Source organism: Carettochelys insculpta, chromosome 2 (assembly GCF_033958435.1).
Source record: "Carettochelys insculpta isolate YL-2023 chromosome 2, ASM3395843v1, whole genome shotgun sequence".
Lineage (NCBI taxonomy): Eukaryota > Metazoa > Chordata > Testudines > Carettochelyidae > Carettochelys > Carettochelys insculpta.
In genome coordinates, this window is record NC_134138.1 from 245,103,841 (window position 1) to 245,123,333 (window position 19,493).

General features: G+C 46.8%; 1 protein-coding gene across 1 annotated transcript in view; it reads right to left on the reverse strand.

Moving 5' to 3' along the window:
• The window catches only part of C2H10orf67 (chromosome 2 C10orf67 homolog), an 80,629-nt gene that overhangs the window by 18,749 nt on the left and 42,387 nt on the right, over positions 1-19,493 (reverse strand). Inside the window, 1 exon segment of the mRNA XM_074985505.1 lies at positions 8,728-8,790. Within this exon segment, the coding sequence (XP_074841606.1) occupies positions 8,728-8,790 (63 nt within the window).

Here is a 19,493-nt window from a genome sequence, read left to right on the forward strand (position 1 = left end):
ATGGTCTTCTGGACTCCAAATCATGTGACTGTATGCTAATGAGGCATGGGAAATTTGCATCCATGCCTCATTAGCATATTGCAGGCCGTGTATTACCATGCCACTTTCGAAGAAAGTGGCCTGTGTACAAATGGCCAATATGATTAGGAAGGCCAAAAAAGAATTTGACAAACAGCTAGCCAAAGAGTCAAAAAGTAATAGCAATTTTTTTTAAGTACATCAGAAGGAGGAAGCCTGATAAACAAACAGTGGGGCCACTGGATGATTGAAATGCTAAACAGGCACTCAAGGACAAAAAGGCCATTGAAGAGAAACGAAATGATTTCTTTGCATCAGTCTTCATGGCTGAGGATGTGAGGGGGATTCCCCAACCTGAGCAATTCTTTTCAGGTAACAAATCTGACAAACTGTCTCAAATTGAGGTGTCATTAGAAGAGATTTTGGAATAAACTGATAAACTAAATAGCAATGAGTCATCAGGACCAGATGGCATTCACCCAAGAGTTCTGAAGGAACTCAAATGTGAAATTGCAGAACTTCTAACTGTAGTTTATAATCTGTCAGTTAAATCAGCTTCTGTTCTAGATGACTGGAGGATAGCTAATGTGACACCAATCTTTAAAAAGGGCTCCTGCGGTGATCCTGGCAACTACAAGCCAGTCAGTCTGACTTCAGTACCGGGCAAACTGGTTGAAATCCTAATAAAGAACAGAATTGTAAAACACACTGATGAGCACCATTTGTAGGGGAAGACTCAACGCAGCTTTTGTAAAGGGAAGTTGTGCCTCACCAATCTATTAGAATTTTTTGAAAGGGTCAACAAGCATGTGGACAAGGGGGATCCCGTGGACACAGTGTACTTAGCTTTTCAGAAAGCTTTTGACAAGGTCCCTCACCAAAGGCTCTTAAGCAAAGTTAACTGTCATGGGATAAAAAGGAAGGTCCTTTCTTGGAGTGGTAACTGGTTAAAAAATAGGAAACAAAGGGTAAGAATAAATGCACAGTTTTCAGAATTGTGAGAAGTAAATAGAGGTGTCCCCCAGAGGTCTGTAGTGGGACCAGTCCTATTCAACGTATTTATAAACAATCTGGGAAAAGGGATAAACAGCGAGGTGGCAAAATCTGCAGATGACACAAAACTACTCAAAATAGTTGAGTCCCAAGCAGACTGTGAAGAGCTACAAAAGGATCTTAATAAATTGGGTGATTGGGTAAGAAAATGGCAAATGAAATTCAGTGTTGATAAATGCAAAGTAATGCACATTGGAAAATATCATCCCAACTATACATATAAAATAAATGGGTCAGACTTAGCTGTTACAACTCAAGAAAGAGATCTTGGAGTCACCGTGGATAATTCTCTGAAAACATCCACTCAATGTGCAGGAGCAGTCAAAAAAGCTAACAAAATGTTGGGTGTCATTAAGAAAGGAATAGATAATAAGACAGAAAATGTCATACTTCCTCTATATAAATCCATGGTATATCCACATCTGGACTATTGTGTGAAAATGTGGTCACCCCATCTCAAAAAAAAAATATTGGAATTGGAAAAGGTTCAGAAAAGTGAAACAAAAATGAGTAAGGGTACGGACCATCTGCTATATGAAGAGAGATTAATAAGACTTGGACTTTTTAGCTTGGAAAAAAGACAATTAAGGGGGGATATGACAGAGTTATGTAAAATCATGACAGGTGTGGAGAAAGTAAATAAGGAAATGTTATTTACTTCTCATAACACAAGAACTAGGGGTCACCAAATGAAATTAATAGGCAGCAGATTTAAAACAAACAACAGGAAATATTTTTCACACAACTCACAGTTAACCCGTGGAACTCTGTGCCAGAGGATGTTGTGAAGGCCAAGACCATAGCAGAGTTTAAAAAAGAACTAGATAAATTCATGGAGGATATGTCTATCAATGGGTATTAGCCAGGATGGGCATAAAGGGTGTTCCTAGCCTCTGTTTGCCAGAGGCTGGAAATGAGCAACAGGGAATTGATCACTTGGTGATCACCTGCTCTGTTCATTCCCTCTGGGGCACCTGGCGTTGGCCACTGTCAGAAGACAGGAGACTGGGCTTGATGGACCTATCGTCTGACTCAGTGTGGCTGTTCTTATGTTCTTATTCATTTCTTTTCTCCTCAGTATCATCAAGATCTGACAAACACAAGGGAACCCAGCAAATAGGAACAAAAACACTTAGTAAGGAGGCAGTGAGGGAAATAATGTGACAGGAAGAATTAAAAACTAAAAATAAGAGGCTACAGGGCCATAGGATGCTAGTGCCCAATACTGCATAGAATACAGACATGAAGGATGTCAGCAAATGAAGGATGGAAATTATCCAGGGCAATATTAGGGTATAATTAGGAGACTCAGGATGAGAAGGAAAATTTTGGCTGAATACAAGGAAATTTTACTGAGAGTGAGAAGCTTTAGGCTGGTACATTAACAAGGAGGATGAATAACCTAATGAGTATTTCCATTTCTGACTTATACATCTATAATAATGCTATTCTTTTCACATACATCTTTCATTACCAGTCAGTGCAGCACATGATTTTCTGTAGAAGTAATTAGCCTAGAAGGCATCACTGTAACACAGGTATCCTATTATTTTCTGTAGCTTCCTTAATAACAAAGCAGATTTTTCTTGTGTAAATATAATCCTTATATATACACACATACACCTTTAGAAATCCTCTGAAATGAATGCAGGTGTCCAGTGCTCTATCTACAGAACAAATTACTCATCTAAGTCTGTGTTACAATATAAACACTGAACAAAAGGTGAGCTAACATTGTACGTGTTTAACATTAATAGTAATCTGTTTTCTCTAAGTTTATTGAATGTACTATGGTCTACCACCCCATCTCAAAAACGAACCAAACAGAAAACCCCCAGATAGTACTGCTTATTGTTTTATTTGTGAAAGGGCAGACTGCATCTTGAACGTAGTGGTCTGGATACAGTGCAGAGCCTCTCTGATCTATGAGGCCAGTGATCCCTCCTCACTGTGTCTGGGGGTTTTCTGTTTGGTCTGTTTTTGAAGGGCCCAGGGCACTAGCCATTGCCACAGCTACACTGGCAGCAGTTGGAGCCCTGGGCCCCTTTGATTTGCCAGATCCCAGGCAGTATGCCCTCTAATTTCTTCCATTCATGGGTGCAATAAATTTTGTTATGTGCACCAAGGCATTTGCAGACGTGCACCACAGTCAAAACACATGCAGCCTAGTGGGGATGGCTGTAGCACTCTGCCAATCAGCTGGACAATATCTGAATCTCTCCTGAGTGGCCGCCCAAGTGCTCAGCTTACAGGATACACTGATTCTGGGGCAACTGCACCTTCTTCCCTCCCGCCCTGTTGGCAGGACTGGGAGCAGAGGGCTTCAATGCTGGAGAGGCTCAACTGAGTACAGGTACTGAAAGAGGCCTTACCTGCACACATTCCACTCTGTCCTTAGCAGCAGCTGGAGGAGACAGTGGGCAGGAAGGGTGACTGACGTTGGGCCTTTGTGGCTGCTAAGCCCCAGCCAGTGCGCACACCTAATCATCCTCAGCCTGGGCTGGGGCACGTGCAACTGCAGCAGGCAGGTGGCAGGGACAGGGTTGCCAACTTTCTGAATGCAGAAAACTGAAGACCACTGCCCTTCCCCTGCCCTACCCCTTCCTGAGGCCTCATCCCAACCCCAGCTCTTCTCTGAGGTGCTGCCCCTGCCCCTCCTCTATCAGCCATTTCCCCCCATCCTTGCTCACTCAGCCATTTTCACCAGGCTGGGTGGGAGGGTCAGCCATGAGTTGTGGGCTGGGACCAGAAATGAGAAGTAGAGAGTATGTGTGGAGGCTCCAGTCTAGGAGTCTGGGCTCCAGGATGTCCTGTTCCCATGGACTCTGAACCCAGCCTCACGCTGTGGTGAGGCAACGATGTCATAGCAGGCAGGAACTCAACAGCAGGGGCCCTGTGCCCTGGCAGGGGCCCCACACTCTACCCAGTGGGATCATTGGGCCCCACACACCAGTCCCAGGCCCATGCTACAGCAGGGTAGGGACTCCGCAGTGGGGGCCCTGTGTCCTGGACCCACACTCCAGGCCCAGCCCCGTACCCCAGCTCTGCAGAGCTCCAGTCCCAGCCCTGGGCCCTGCACTGGGGACCCACATTCTGGCAGGGGCCCCAGCCATGTGCCACAGAGGGGGCTCTGGCCCTGCTGCTATAGTGGGGACTCTCCAGTGGGGCTCAAGCCCCTCTCCTGGCCCTGTGCCACAGCAGGGGCTCCATGGCAGGGGTCCAGCCCCAGTCCCACACCATGGCAGGGCTCTGGCTCTGGCCCCAGCTCTGCACTCCCACCCCGACCCATGCTACACAGGGGAGAAATGGGGGGCCGCAGCTCCCCATGTGCCACTCTAGGTTGGGTCACATTACCAACCCAAGCACTAACATTTGACTTTGTCATTTGTTTAAGTATCAGACTTGGAACAGTATTTATTTTCATTCAGCTATTAAGCTATTTTACAGATATACAAGAATGCTATTACAGTAAAGTCTTTCTTATCCAGCAGTCTACCATCCAGAACTCTCAAATAACCAGCATTTTAAACATAAATATATTTTAGTTATATTTTCTATAAGTACAGTATAGTGAAAGTAAATACAAATAAACACAGCAAATACAGTATAAGTTTACAGTGTACAATAGTGCTGTTGTTGGTAAATAAAGTACTCTGCATACATTTTCTTTGTTTCTTAATATGTAATATTGCTTGTCTTCAGTATTATGCATTGCTAGTATACCTCTCTGTTATCCAGAATATTTGAATATCCAGTAACCTCCTGGTCTCAGGGCTGCTGGATATGAAAGAGTTTACTGTATTTGATTGTATGTCTTTAAATAAACAGTCTCTTGTGATCAAGAACAGGAAAGGTGACAATAGCACCCTTGTTGCACTTCTGAGTGTGTGCAGAAGAATTCTGTTGAGACACCATTGTGAACAATTTGGCACGTTGAGGATTCACATGTTGAATGGATCAGGTTAATAATTTTGGATGGGATGCCATGGTGTTGCAGCTGTTTCCAAAAAGTGTCCCTATCAATGCTTTCAAAGGCTTTTGATGTCTATCAAAATCATATAAGGGGGAATTTCACTCAAGTGACTGTTCTGTGGTCACTCTGAGAGTTACTATTTGGTCAGGACACGATCTCTTGCTTTGGATGTCAGCCTGTTCTTCCCTGAGCTGTCTATCAATTTCTGTCTTCATTCTCTCTAAAAGAATCCTATTGGACACTTTTCTTGGAATAGCCAATAACAGGACAACCCTCCAGTTCTTGCATTCCTTCAGGTAGCCTTCCTTTGGAAGCTTGATAAGATAGTCATGTTTTCTGTCTTGTGGGGTCTCTTCAGTGTCCCAAATTTTCACAAGTAGACTACACATCATGTTGACTGATGTCTCGCTACCTGCCTTGATTGCTTCTGATGCAATGTTGTCTTGGCCAGATATTTTTCTGCTTTTCAGATGGGCATTGGCTTTTCTGATTTCCTCTTTTGTAGGTCTGTTGCTGTTAATTTGCAGAAGTGTATTTGCAGGTGGTAACTCAGAAAGTTCCATGTGTACAGGGCAGTTCAGTAGCTCTTCAAAGTGTTCCTTCTATCCACTGCGCTGCTCACTTCAGCTTGTTAGCACACGCCCTTCTTTATCCTGTATTGGATGTTTCACTGTGTGCCATGACACAGTTAGCTTCTGTTTGATGTCATACAGCTCTTTCAGGTTTCTCTACCCTGAAGCTTGTTCTGATTCTTGTGCAAAGGTTTCCACAATGTTCTTCTTGTCCCATTTTACAGCCTTTTTAACTTCTCTGCTGGCTTCTGAATACAGTTTCTTAGCTTCCACCTTGGCTGCTCTTGTTTGACTGTTGTTGACTGCTGCTGTTCTGTCCTTTTGTTCCTTCACTTTTCTCAGAGGTTCAGCCATGATCCATTCTTTGTGATGTCTGGTCATCTTTCCCAATGTGTTATTGCAGGTCCCTTTCCAGGCTGTTCTGGTGTTCCCAAATTTGTTTCATGGTTGCATCTTCCAGGATGAGGTTTGTCAGATGTGCATCTGTTGGACAACTCCACCTGGTAACTGGCTCTGCTCTATGTTGAATCTCAGTCCTGGCTTGGTCACTTTTGCGATGCCTCTTGAGCTTGATTTTCAGTTTTATCAAGACAAATGGTGGTCTGAACCTACATCTGCTCTTCTTCTAGGGTGGGTGTTTTGTACCGATCTTCTGAAAGAACAGCTGGTAGAGATGTGATCAATCTGGTTTTCTGACTGGCAGTCTGGTGAAAGCCAAGTGACCTTATGGATCCTTTTGTGTGGAAAAACACTACCACCTATCACCAATCTGTTGAAGGAACAAAAGTCACTGAAGCGCTCTCCATATTCATTCATCTTCCCTAGGCCTTTCTTTTCCCATGATCTCTTCTCTTCCAACCATCTAGTGAGTACATATTCAACCCTTTTTTTTGGATGTGGACCATGCTGCTGTTCATGCCTTTGTTACCTTATGATTACACTGTTGCATGATGCACTACATAAGGCATTGTTGGGACTGAAGTTGCTACAGCATGCAGGGGCTGGCTTACTATGTGAGGTATCATGGCGGGTGCACTTGACTCCAGAGCTCCAGGATCTGTACCAGGTTCCCATTGGACTTGTTGCACTGTGTTTATGGTGTTAGTTATGACTGATAAAATCCTTGGGACAAATTTACATAAGGGAATCAACACTCCTCCTGTGTTAAATTGCCACAGTTGTCAGAAGCAGTGCTTGAGCTGGATCTCTCTCATTATAAAAGAGGAGGAATAGCCAACAGGGCAATCTCTGTGGGCTTCAGAATGTTTCCCCTTGGTCTGAAATAGTCCAGATTTGATGACCTTCTCATCACACTGCAACATTTGATATGATGTTTGAGAGGGCTGAGGGTAGGCAACTCAGAATGAAGAAACAGAAAGGAATTTTTGTAAGTGGCAGGCTGACTGATCACATGTTGAAATGATTGCTCTAATGCTGCTGGGGGTTTATTGTATGATTAATGGTGTATTAGGACACTAAGAGCCTTGGATGGGTGTCTTATTATTGGACTCTAAATCAAAATATCATTTAAATAAATATTTGGATAAAGGCATTGTGTCATTGCAACTCACTCCTGGCCTGAAGCGCCTCCCGACTTGTAATGTTTTATTTGAGGTGTGATTAAAGACAGTAAATACCAAAGTCAATGGTGCACTATATTTTTGTGTATTAATACAAACTATTCTTACTTTGAACCATTTTATAAATTTCAGTTAGCTGGTAGTTTTTGTCCTTCCTTCCAGACCTGCTAGTTTATCTCCGCATGTGTGCTGTTCCCACCAAATGCCATAGATTTCCAAATATAAGTATGATTAATAAGGTACACCAAATAACTGTTGTAAGAACTACAGCTTTGAAAAAGCTAGGGTGATTAATGTATCAATTTGGACATTAACTTCTAAGTACTTGATTGCTATGTGCTATTATTTGAAAGTTTTAGGAAGATCAAGGATTACAGCAAACTTAACTCAAACAAAACCTTTGTCTATCTTAAATTCCGGACTTAGAAACAAGGAAACAAAACATAAATCTTTCAGTCACTAAGAGACATATAAGGTTGATTTTTTTCGGGGGCAGGGGAGAGGTTTGCGCACATTAAACAAAGTTCTCTGAAAAAGTTAAGGAAGACCACAAGTGTAAGAATTGTGTTTGGCTGAAACAAAATGACATTTCCCCTCTAAAAATAAAACAAACCTTTGAGCAACAGTATTATTCATTTACAGTGCAAAAGACCAAATAAGTCAGACTGAGCCTCATTATACAGTCTGGTGCTCTGTACGCTCTTTGGTAAAGAGCAGAAGCTAGTAAGATCTTCAGAAGATGGCTCAAAAACACAGTTGCTTTCAGATTTCTTCTGTTAGACTCCGCTCTTTGATATTTCCTTATAATTAGGATTAGTAATTTGAACTATTCAACCTACCAGGTTATGGAGTCATACTTACCAGTTACCCTATTTAGGAAGGACAAGTCAATTTTTTGCAGATTACTAACTGCATGGATGTTGTGCCAGTCAGCAGATATGCATATCTTCTGAATTTGTGCCTCATCGGATACTATTTGTGCATTAATCAGTGTTGTTTGTGGAGGATGCTGGTGTTGGTGGGCTCACATGTTAATATTTTCAGTGTTTATAACTGTCCATGAAGTAAAGCGCTTAAAAAAATATACCAACTGGAAAACTGCCACTCAGACTGCTGAATTTATGGCTGCCACATTTCAGCTGGACAACAACTGAGCTATGCTTACTTGTGAGTCTCTCCTACCAAGCCTCACTTTGCCCCACCACGCTCCTTCCATCCAAAAACAATGATTAAAAATAGTGTGAGTTCATATTTAACTAGAAAGGAGCAGAAAAAAGAGGAAAGCACTGAGTCAATTAGACATGTATCTAGAGTCATATGGATGACAGGCAGAAAGTAACTAAGAAGGAGAATTAAACAAAATTGTAGTAGTTTAGCGATCAGCGAACTACAGGGAAAGTTACAAGCAGAGGTAAAAAAAGTTTGATAAAGCAAATAAATTACAGGAACAGTGGATGTAGTGCATTTCATAAGGTGTACCAGATAATACAATTTAAGTATAGAGTTCATGTAGGAAGTAGAATTAACTTACCTTTTTCTGTGGCTCAGATGACTTCTTTTCCTCTTTTGTCTCAATGCTTTTTTGTTCTTTGAGCTGTTAAAATGAATACCAAGAAAGCTGAGCAAAAGTACCAGCACAAACATTTATAAAATGTAACACAGAGAGGACAAGGGAGACAGAATTAACTTACTATTACACTCCTTTGAAAAATGACATTAAATAAAAATATTACTTTTCTGGAAATGCTTCAAACAGTGTACAAAAATAGACATCTTTAAGTAAGTTACTAATTCTTTTTTAAAGAATGAAATGCAGCTTTATCAGGTTCAAAACAAAATGTGCCGGTGTGTAACAGCTTTGGCCAGTGGTGTGCCCCCGCTCTGGGCAGCGCAGGCTTCTGCACCTTGCCCCAGTCTGGGTACAGCCGACCTTGGGGACAACAGCCATCACCCTGGAGTCTTGTCCTCTTTAACAGGGCTGCCAGCCAGCAGTGTACACACCAAGGCTCTGGGTCAGGGTGGGGCTGCAACCACAGTTCACAATAGGGTCCTGGCCCTTGGTTCATGCTTTTGGGGCAGACTCCTCCACTTCCCCAAGGTGGACCATGAAGTTGGTGTTAGTGTGGTCTTTACCTGCTTGATGATGCACGTCAAAGGCATACAGCTGCAGTGCCAAATACCAGTGCATAATCCTGGTGCTGTCCTTCATTCTGGACAGCCACTGTAGCAGGGCTTGGTCTGTCATCAGAGTGAAGCAGGCCCCAAAAGGGAATCACAGGCCCATTTTACCGTGAGAGCCTCCATCTCTATCACAGCATAGCACTTCTCGCACGGGAAGAGCTTTCAGCTAATGTAGACCACTAGATGGTCCACTCCCTTGACCTCTTAGGATAGGATAGCACCAAGGCCCACCCCGGAGGCATCCGTTTGAAGGGTGAACTGACAGGCAAAGTTGGGTCTGTACAGCTCTGGTTCTTGGGTCAGGCAATCTTTTAAGGCCTGGAACACCACCCCCGAGGCGGCGGTCCACACCATGCTCTGGGGCTGATTTTTGGTTAGCAATTCTGTTAGCAGGGCAGCAATTGAGGCAAACTGCAGAATAAAACGCCAGTAATAGCCCGCTTGTCCTAGGAATTGTCATACCTGTCATGTGGTGGTCAGTGGAAGACAGGCAGTCAATGCCTGAACTTTGTTTACAAGGGGCTTTACTTGCCCCTCTCCTATGGTGTAGCTGAGATACGTTGTCTCCTGCCACCCAATGTGACACTTCTTCAGGTTCATTGTTACGCTGGCTGCCATAAGGGACCTTAGGATTGTGGCAACCTGGCTCAGATGCTCTTCCCAGTGGCAGCTGTACACCATGACTTTGTCAAGATATGGTGCCTCACAGTTGCAGTGTGGCTGCAGGAGGCAGTCCATAAGTCACTGGAAGGTCACTGGGGTGCCATGGAGGCTGAACGTCATCCGGGTAAATTGGTATAGTCCTGAGGGGGTGGCAAAGGTGCTCTTCTCTTTGTAGGAGGGTGCTAGATGAATTTGCCATTACCCTTTACTGAGATCAAGTGCGCTGAAACAGTGGGCCTCTCCCAGCTGGCCCAAAAGCTCATCAACATGGGACACTGGGTACATGTCAAATTTAGAGATGGCGTTGACTCACCTGACGTTAATGCAGAATCATCAGGTGCCATTGGGCTTGGGCACCAACACCACCAGGCTATGCCACTCACTTTGTGATGGCTCAATGACCCCAGAGACAACATCACCTGCACCCCTTCTTCTACGACCTCCTGCATTCGGAAGGGCAGCAGGCGGGCTGCCTCCCAGATGACCTTCCCTGGCTCAGTGAGAATGACATGGCACACCAGTGAGGTGTGCCTGGGGAGGATGGTGAAATTTCCCTGAAAGGCCTGAAGGAGGCACTGGGCCTGCTTGCACTGTTCTTTGGTGAGTGTTGGCTCGAGGTACCTGCGGCCCCAGTTCAGGCTCAGGGGGGCAGGGATTTATCAGGAAGCCCTCTCAATCATGTCACGGCTTCAAAAGGTTGATGTGGTAGTGGGGGGTCTTCTTCGGACACTTGGGTTGGTGGACTTCATAGGTAACTGGCCCAACAGCCCGGATGATCTCATGCAGTCCCTGCCACCAAGCCAGCAGCTTAGATTCACTGGAGGGCAGGAGGACCAAGACCTGGTTGCCTGGTGCTAAGCTGCAGACCTGCACATCCCGATTATAGGTTTGGGCTTGGGCTTCCTGTGCTGCCTTCAGGTTTTCTTGGGCAAGGGCCCCCACTTGCTCCAGGTGCTTCTGGAGCTGGAAGACATAATCCAGGAGTCCCTTAGAGGGGGATAAGGTTTGTCTCCCAGGTCTCCTGCGTGAGATCGAGCACTCCTTGGGCTGGTGCCCATATAACAGCTTGAAGGGGGAAAACTTTGAGGAGGACTGGAGGACCTCCCAGATGGCCAGGAACAGAGGGGGTAGCAACTGGTCCCACCAGCGCAGGCCCTGGGGTGGAAACTTGTGTATCATCTCCTTCAGGGTGCAGTTAAAGCGTTCCACTAGGTTGTCCGTCTGCGGGTGATAAACAGAGGTATGCAGCTGCTTGATGCCTAGGAGGGCACAGACTTGCTTCAACAGCCAGGAGGTAAAATTGGGACCCTGGCCTATTAAAATCTCCTCGTGTAAGCCCACCTGGGCAAAGACCTTCATCGGTACTCCCATGATGGTGAGGGCCATGATGCTGCACAGTGGAATAGCCTTGGGGAAGCGTGTCACATAGTACACGAGGACCAGCACAATCCGGAACCTGGCAACATTCTTTGGGAGTGGGCTCACCAGGTCCATGGTGAATTGCTCAAATGGGGTTTCCACCACTGGCTTCAGAACCGAGGGGGCCTTGGGGACCTGTGGTGGGTCAACAAGCTGGCAAGCTGGACAGGAGTTGCAATAATTTTTCACTTCCTGGTGAATCCCCGGCCAGAAAAACTGGGTTAGGATTTGGGCTAGTGTCTTTTCCTGGCCCAGGTGGCTGACAGAGGGGATGTCAAGGGCCAGCTTCATCACAGCCCAACAGTGACACCTAGGCATGAGCAGTTGTGTCCATAATTCCCAGGTGCGGGGGTCCCATTCCACTCAGTACAGTCGTTCCTGCTGCAGCTTAAACTGAGGCCACTGTGTCACCAGACTGGGATTGGTCACTGTTCCATTGATGGTGGCTACCTGAACATATGCCCAGCTTAGCTGGGGGTCCTCCCGCTGGTCCCAGCAGAAATCGGATGTCCTTCCGGTTTTGGTGCTGATCACCTCTGGGGCCTTGGCTGGCTCCTCATCAAGTGACCCAGGGCTTAGTGCCAGCTCCTCTCTGGGTTGGTCCTCAGGAGTATCCCCCTCCAGGGCCAGGGTGGCCACCGGCTTGGGGCTAGAGGGCGGGCAAAGGACCCTGGTGAACCCCAGCCAGTCCCAACCCAGTATGACTGGATAGGCCAACTGGGGGGGCCAGGCTGACCACCATCATGTGTGCCATGCCAGCGACAGTCAGTGGCACCTGAACATGCGGGTGTGGCCGCACATCCCCATGGATACACTGCCGTGGGATCATGCCCAAGGCAGGGTCGACCTTTAGCCCCACTCATTGGCAGACCAACGTATGGCCACATCCTGAGTACACTAGGGCCAATGTTGCCTCCTTCCCTACAACCACAGAGATGGTGATTGTGGGGATCTGCGGGGGGTCAGGCCCTGCTCTCTGCTGCCCACACTCGACCAAAGCAGCAGTGCCTTTCAGTGCAGTCCTGCTGGATGTGCCCCTGTTGCCCACAGGTAAAGCAAGGGCCAAGTCCTGAGCAGGCCATCCAGCCCTGGCATCCCATTTGCAGGCAGCCCCCTTGGGCCCTACTCCTGGACTCACTGGCCCTTGTCTCAGGTGCAGATCCCAGTTAGAGCTGGCCAGCTCTCATGGATGACTTCAAGGTTTGGGGCGGGAGCCTCAGTGTTTCTTGGACCTGAGGCAGTTGGCCCCAGGTGGTTGGGCCTGGGTGGCAGGTGTTCCTGGCTTCTCGGTGGCACAGAAGTCTTCCAGGAGCGCGATGGCTGCCTGCACAGTAGTGGGTTGGTGGCACAGGACCCAGGCCCGTCCTCTCAGCAGCAGGATATGGAGGAACTGCTTGAGGATGATTTGCTCGGTGAGCTCCTCAGCGGTCCTCCTTCCCAGTGGCAGCTACTGTCAGCACACATCCCTCAACTCTTGCGCCATGCACCAGGGCCAGGCGCCTGGTGGGTAGGTCAGGGTCTGGAACTGTGGGTGAAAGGTCTCCGGTTAGGTCCTGTAATGATGTTGCTGGTGTGTATATGTGGGCAGAGCTGGCAACGAGGTTGTTGCATGGATGGGTCCCTGAGATAGAGTGACTGTGGTGCGGTGTATAGTTGCTGGTTAGGATTTGTTTTAGGTTGGCAGGTTGTCTGTGAGCAATGATAGGTCTGTGAGCAATGTGGGATCATTGTCCAGGATGGGTTGTAGATCCCACATATACACACCAGCAACATCATTACAGGACCTAACCAAATCAGCCACACCATCGTGGGCTCATTCAGCTGCACATCTACCAATGTAATTCATGCCATCATGTGCCAGCAATGCCCCTCTGCCATATACATCGGACAAACTGGACAGTCTCTACGTAAAAGAATAAATGCGCACAAATCAGACATCAGAAATGGCAATATACAAAAACCCATAGGAGAGCACTTCAATCTCCCAGGACACACAGTAGCAGATTTAAAAGTAGCTATCCTACAGCAAAGAAATTTCAAGACCAGACTCCAAAGAGAAATTGCTGAGCTACAATTCATCTGCAAATTCAATACCCTCAGCTCAGGATTAAACAAAGACTGTGAATGGCTGGCTAAATACAAAAGCAGCTTCCCCTCTCTTGGAGTTCACACCTCCAGATCTACTGATTGCAATACAACTCAGCCTGCCTGACTGAGCTAACCTCGTTATCCCCAGCCTTGCTCTGGCCTATTTATACCTGGCCTTGCAGATTTCCAGGACCAGCATCTGAAGAAGTGAGTTAACTCACGAAAGCTCATGCTCTAAACTTTTCTGTTAGTCTATAAGGTGCCACAGGACACTTGGACACTCAGTAGCAGATTTAAAAGTAGCCATTCCATAACAATAAAACTTCCAAAACAGTCTCCAAAGAGAAATTGCAGAGTTACAAGTCATTTACAAATTTGACACCATCAATCAAGGATTGAACAAGGACTATGAATGGCAGGCCAACTACAAAAGCAGTTTCTCCTCTCTTGGTGTTCACACCTCCACATCAGCTGGAAGAAGGCCACATCCTCCCTGACTGAAATGACCTCGTCAACTCTGGCCTTCCTCTTCATTGGAACTCCCTTCTTTTCATGAGCTTGTATAATTAGATATGCCTCTGGAATCTCCATTTCAATGCATCCGATGAAGTGGGTCTTTGCCCATGAAAGCTTATGCTCCAAAAATTCTGTTAGTTTATGAGGAGCCACAGGACTTTTCATTGTTTTTGCGGCTACCCTTCTGATACATAGCAGACTTAATTATTGTCCACAATTTTTCTTGGAAAGATCTGCTTGAAGTAAATGCTGACTGGTCAAAAGATTTCCAAACATCAACAGCTTATGCTGAACAGTAACAAAGGTCAAGTTTCAGTATTGTTGCATAGTGTTTCTTATACATAAAGGCTATGTCTACATTTTAGAATTTTGTAGACGACTGTCAACAAAAAGCTATGTAGATTCTCTGGGGGGCCCTTTTGTCGATAGAGGGGATCAAAAGATTGATCCGCTTTTATATATAGACATGATCTGTCAACAGAAGTTTTGTTGGAACATCTCTTCGGACAGTAGCTTCTACAGACAGATGCTTCTAGTGTAGACGTAGCCTTATTGTGTTACTAAAATAAGAGAAAACAAGTGCATCTCTATAAATAATGGGATAGCGAATGCTTGTATAATCATCACTTTGGAGAAAAGTAAAGAAGGACATTTCATTTAACAGTTTACAATTCCAAAACTTTGCAACTGATTGAATTTGAATACTAGTTTCTTTTTGCTATTAAATTTGTCAGTATTTACAACAGTAGGAAAGTTAGTTTATACCTATGATACATACGTCTCAACTTTTTGTCACTAGTTATAACAAAAATGCCAAAAAATGCAAAATTCAGAAACGGCTATGTTTATCTATGTCATACCTTCATGCAATTGTTTTGTAATAATTTTACTAGATCTTATAAAAGAAATTATTTGAAAGTATAAAAATGTTAAAGAGCTTATGTCCAGTGTTCTGCTATATAATTCATTCCTCCAAGAGGGAGCTATAGGTCAGAGTTCCACAACACAGAAAGCTTACAAAACCAACACTAGACTCCTGTCAGAAAGAAACCCCAGCCACGGAAGCCTGCATGGCTTCTTATCTGTTTGCTCCTGCTTAGCTTGAGTTTCCTGTTCCTTTCTTATTTATATACCTCTGCCCTAGGTATGGGTGTTGCCTCCTTGATTATACCTTCTGCAGTCCTTGCTTCAACTGAAGTGTACCCCTGAAAGGGGTGGTGGACAGTCTCCTGGACGTTTAAATTTGTGTCGTTTGATAATATGCTATGAAAAAATGTCTAAAAAGCTAAGTATGTTTAATATTAGAGTATGCCACTGGTACTCAAGACTTGTCAGAATACCTTCACCACCACATCTCAGAGAAAACCAAATAGCTGTTCTCTGTATCTTTACTGTGGTTACTGAAAGAACTCAGTTCACAGCTGTGAACCTAGCCAACAGGAGAGATATATTCCATAAGTTTAGTACCAGATGTTTGGTAACCAGGTGTGCTGATGGTGTGCAAAGAGAAGGCACAAAAGGAGCAGTTGCCCCCCAGGCCTAGTGATGCAAAAGGACTTGAAGCTCCCAGCTCCCTTAAATTGCTGCTGGAGCACTGTGTGCTCTGGGCAGCTCTTAGGGCTGCCTAGGGAAGTGGGACTGCTATGTGGTGTACTTCAGGCAGGGTTGAGTGCTCCGAGGAGGAGGACCCAGCAGGCTGTCTATCTTACTATCTATAACTCAATGGGGAATGGAAGGTGAGTGAAGAAAGAGGCTGAGATTAGTTGAAAAAGCCCTTTCCCACAAGGCTTGAGGCCCAGATATGGATTTCCTTCGCTCCATGCATATGACAGTCCTGGGGGAATTCTGCAATTGGTGCATTTGGAGTCATAGTAAAATTGTAGATTAACCCCCAGGAGTGGTAATGAATACGTCTGAGAAAAGGCAGGGTGAGGGTTAGTTCTTGCAATTTCTCCAAGAAGAAGCACAAAGAGGAGCTTCTGGCTGAGCAGAGAGGCTGTGTTTGGGGTAATACTATTTTAGATCTATTCTTGGTTAAGGACCAGCATTGTTGATATATATATAAAAAAGATTTTACTTAAAAGCTTGTTTTCCTGAATATATATTCAAGGTTTTCCTCTTCTGCACTGTCTATGTAGAGTAATGCCACAATTATGTCTGGTCTTTGCATAAAGGGATGGGAGGGCTGAGGCTCAAGAAGCTTTTCTCCTCACCCCTTTTGCACCTCTGTGCAGAGGCCAGCAGTAATTGCAGCTTTTATGCAGTCCTGAAGGCTGAGGAAAAGGCAAAGAAGAGATGGGACTTTGCCTTCTCTCCTCTGGTATCAGCAAGCAGAGCTGGCCAGTTGAAGGAAGCACATGCTGCAGACTCTTAAGGAAAAGCTCACAGCAGATGCAGGCTCGGGATCTCTGAAATACACTGTCTCTTGGCCTGGGATGAGACAGTTCTACACAGCCCCATCTCAGGGCAGCACCCTAACGGCATAATATGACTCTAAGGCTACGTCTACACGTGAAGCCTACATCGAAGTAGCCTATTTCGAAGTGGCGACATCGAAATAGGCTATTTCGATGAATAACGTCTACACATCCTCCAGGGCTGGCAACGTCGATGTTCAACATCGACGTTGCGCAGCACCACATCGAAATAGGCGCAGCGAGGGAACGTCTACACGCCACAGTAGCACACATCGAAATAAGGGTGCCAGGCACAGCTGCAGACAGGGTCACAGGGCGGACTCAACAGCCAGCCGCTCCCTTAAAGGGCCCCTCCCAGACACACTTGCACTAAACAGCACAAGATACACAGAGCCGACAACGAGTTGCAGACCCTGTGCATGCAGCATGAATCCCCCGCTGCAGCAGCAGCAGCCAGAAGCCCTGGGCTAAGGGCTGCTGCACACGGTGACCATAGAGCCCCGCACGGGCTGGAGAGACAGCGTCTCTCAACCCCCCAGCTGATGGCTGCCATGGAGGACCCCACAATTTCGACGTTGCGGGACGCGGATCGTCTACACGGTCCCTACTTCGACGTTGAACGTCGAAGTAGGGCGCTATTCCGATCCCCTTATGAGGTTAGCAACTTTGACGTCTCGCCGCCTAACGTCGAAGTTAACTTCGAAATAGCGCCCGATGCGTGTAGCCGTGACGGGCGCTATTTCAATGTTAGTGCCGCTACTTCGAAGTCGCATGCACGTGTAGACACAGCTTAAATGTGCATGAGCAGTTGCTCCATTCATGTTCCATGATCTTCTGAATTTGTTTTAAAATTAATTATGAGGCTATAGTTTTTCATGTTAAAACTGAAAAGATGTTTGAATTTTCACTTAAACACTTGATGTGCCTTGTCTTAGGGTAGGTAACAATAAATTCAAGAGGCACAGCCTTTGAAACAGTACTACATACAAATAGAGAGATCACACAGACAATCCGAAAAGTGTGGTTATACCCTAAGGAATATGTAAGTAAAACTTCACGTGACTCCACATTTATCATCTCTCCATGGTATCAGCAACTAATGAGTTCAGTGTAAGAGTAAAAATGTCTTTCATTGCTGCCAGCCCAGCAATCTCAATGTGGACTTTGAAAGTCATTTTGGGTTCTTTCCATCTACCACATCTTCTTCAGAGGTTCAACAGGTCAAATCAGATCATAGTTACACTTATTAACTCCAATGCCTTCATATTATGTCCTTGGTGAATGATGGGCAAGCCTATTGGTTGAGATATTCAAACCCAGCTAGGAATCTGCACTGGCAGATGCTTATGATAACACAAATCCCTTTGACAGGTAAGCCCAAATATGAATTTAAGATCTGAACTTTAGGCAACCAAATTTAAAAATGTTGGGTTATGTGCACTCACAATCTCTGACTCAAAAGCTGTGTGTACATGTGCAAAACACTTTGAAATAAATGGCCCTTTTTCGAAAGAGCTGGAGGAGCATCCACACGTGTAAACCCATCTTTTGAAAGAAAACAGAAAGAACGGGGCGCAGACTTCGAAATCTGAACCCCGATCCCGTATCAGGAAGATCGCTCCCTTTTGAAATAATAAATTGAAAGAGTACACGTGTAGACGCTCCACAGTCTGCTCTTTCGAAATACAGGTCTGCCATGGCGCCGATCAGCTGGAGTGCAGGACGACTCCAGCCTGCAGCAGCAGGGCTCTATGGTCCCTGCGTTCGGCTGCCTTAAAGCTGCACGCACACAGGAAACCTGTGGCAGGAAGCTGAGAGTGTACTAGGAGCAGCCTGCACACATGCTCCAGCCTCATGCTCCAGCACCCTCATGGCCAGCAGCCAGCCCCCCTGCAAGCCCCATGGCCCACCCCCTCCCCCGAGCTCTCGCAAGGCTCCCAGGGCTCCCAGAAAGGCTCCCTCATGGATGGAGTGGGAGCTGCGGGACCTCCTTGGCCCCTGGCAGGATGAGGAGGTCCTGTGCCACGTGGGAGTGAAGCGGTGCAATGTCTCAGCCTTTGGCTGCCTGGCAATGGGCCTCCACACCACGGGCCACCCGGAGCGTACTGCAGAGCAGGTACGCTCCAAAGTAAAAGAGCTGCACCAGAGATACACCCGGGCTAGGGACCAGGCCGGACACTCCAGGACAGGACCAGACCAGTGACATGCCCCTTCTACAGGGAGCTACGGAGCATTCTGGGGTCCCAGGAGAGTTCACCCCCCATGGCTTTCCTGGACACCTTCGGGGAGGAGCTGCAGCCGGAGGAGGAGGAGGAGCAGCTCAGATCGGGGACCCAGGAGGGCGAGGGGACCATGGACTGGTCGAGCGAGGAGGGGGAGCTGACCATCGTGATCCCCTCCCGCTCCTCCAGCCGGGCGACCGAGGGCCGGACATTTCCGGATGTCGCCGAGGGACCCTCAGGTACGTCCAGGGAGGGGCACACCTACTCCACAGGGTGGGGGTGATGCAACGGCTAGGTGCCCGCACATGGAACCGGTGGTCCCAAGCCGCACACAGGCCAGCCCCTACATGGGATGCGGCACCCCGTGGTGCCACACCAGTGACGCCCAGCACCCGCCCCCAGTGGACAGCGCCGTAAGCTGCACAGGGTGGTGGCTGGTCAGTGCTGGCCGGCGCTTGGGGCCCGTGCACTGCAGGCTGGGAAGGGCCACCTGAGGGAGAGACCCCTGGAATCACACCCAGGCTGGGAGGCCCAGTCCCAAGGTTGGTGCTCCCTGGAGGGGTCAGTGTCCCTTGGAAGGGAGCAGGGGCCCCATGGGGTGGGCTCAGGCGGTAGGCCACAGCCGGGTCCCCTCCATCCGGGGCACACTACTGACGTGCTCTCCTCCTCTCCACACAACCGCACCATCCATGGGCCAGGAGAGCCCCGCACCATCCCTCGTCCCAGAGAGCCCAACTGCAGCCATCGGAGGTGTCCGGACTCCACCCCAGGCAGCGCGTCATTGGGGCCAT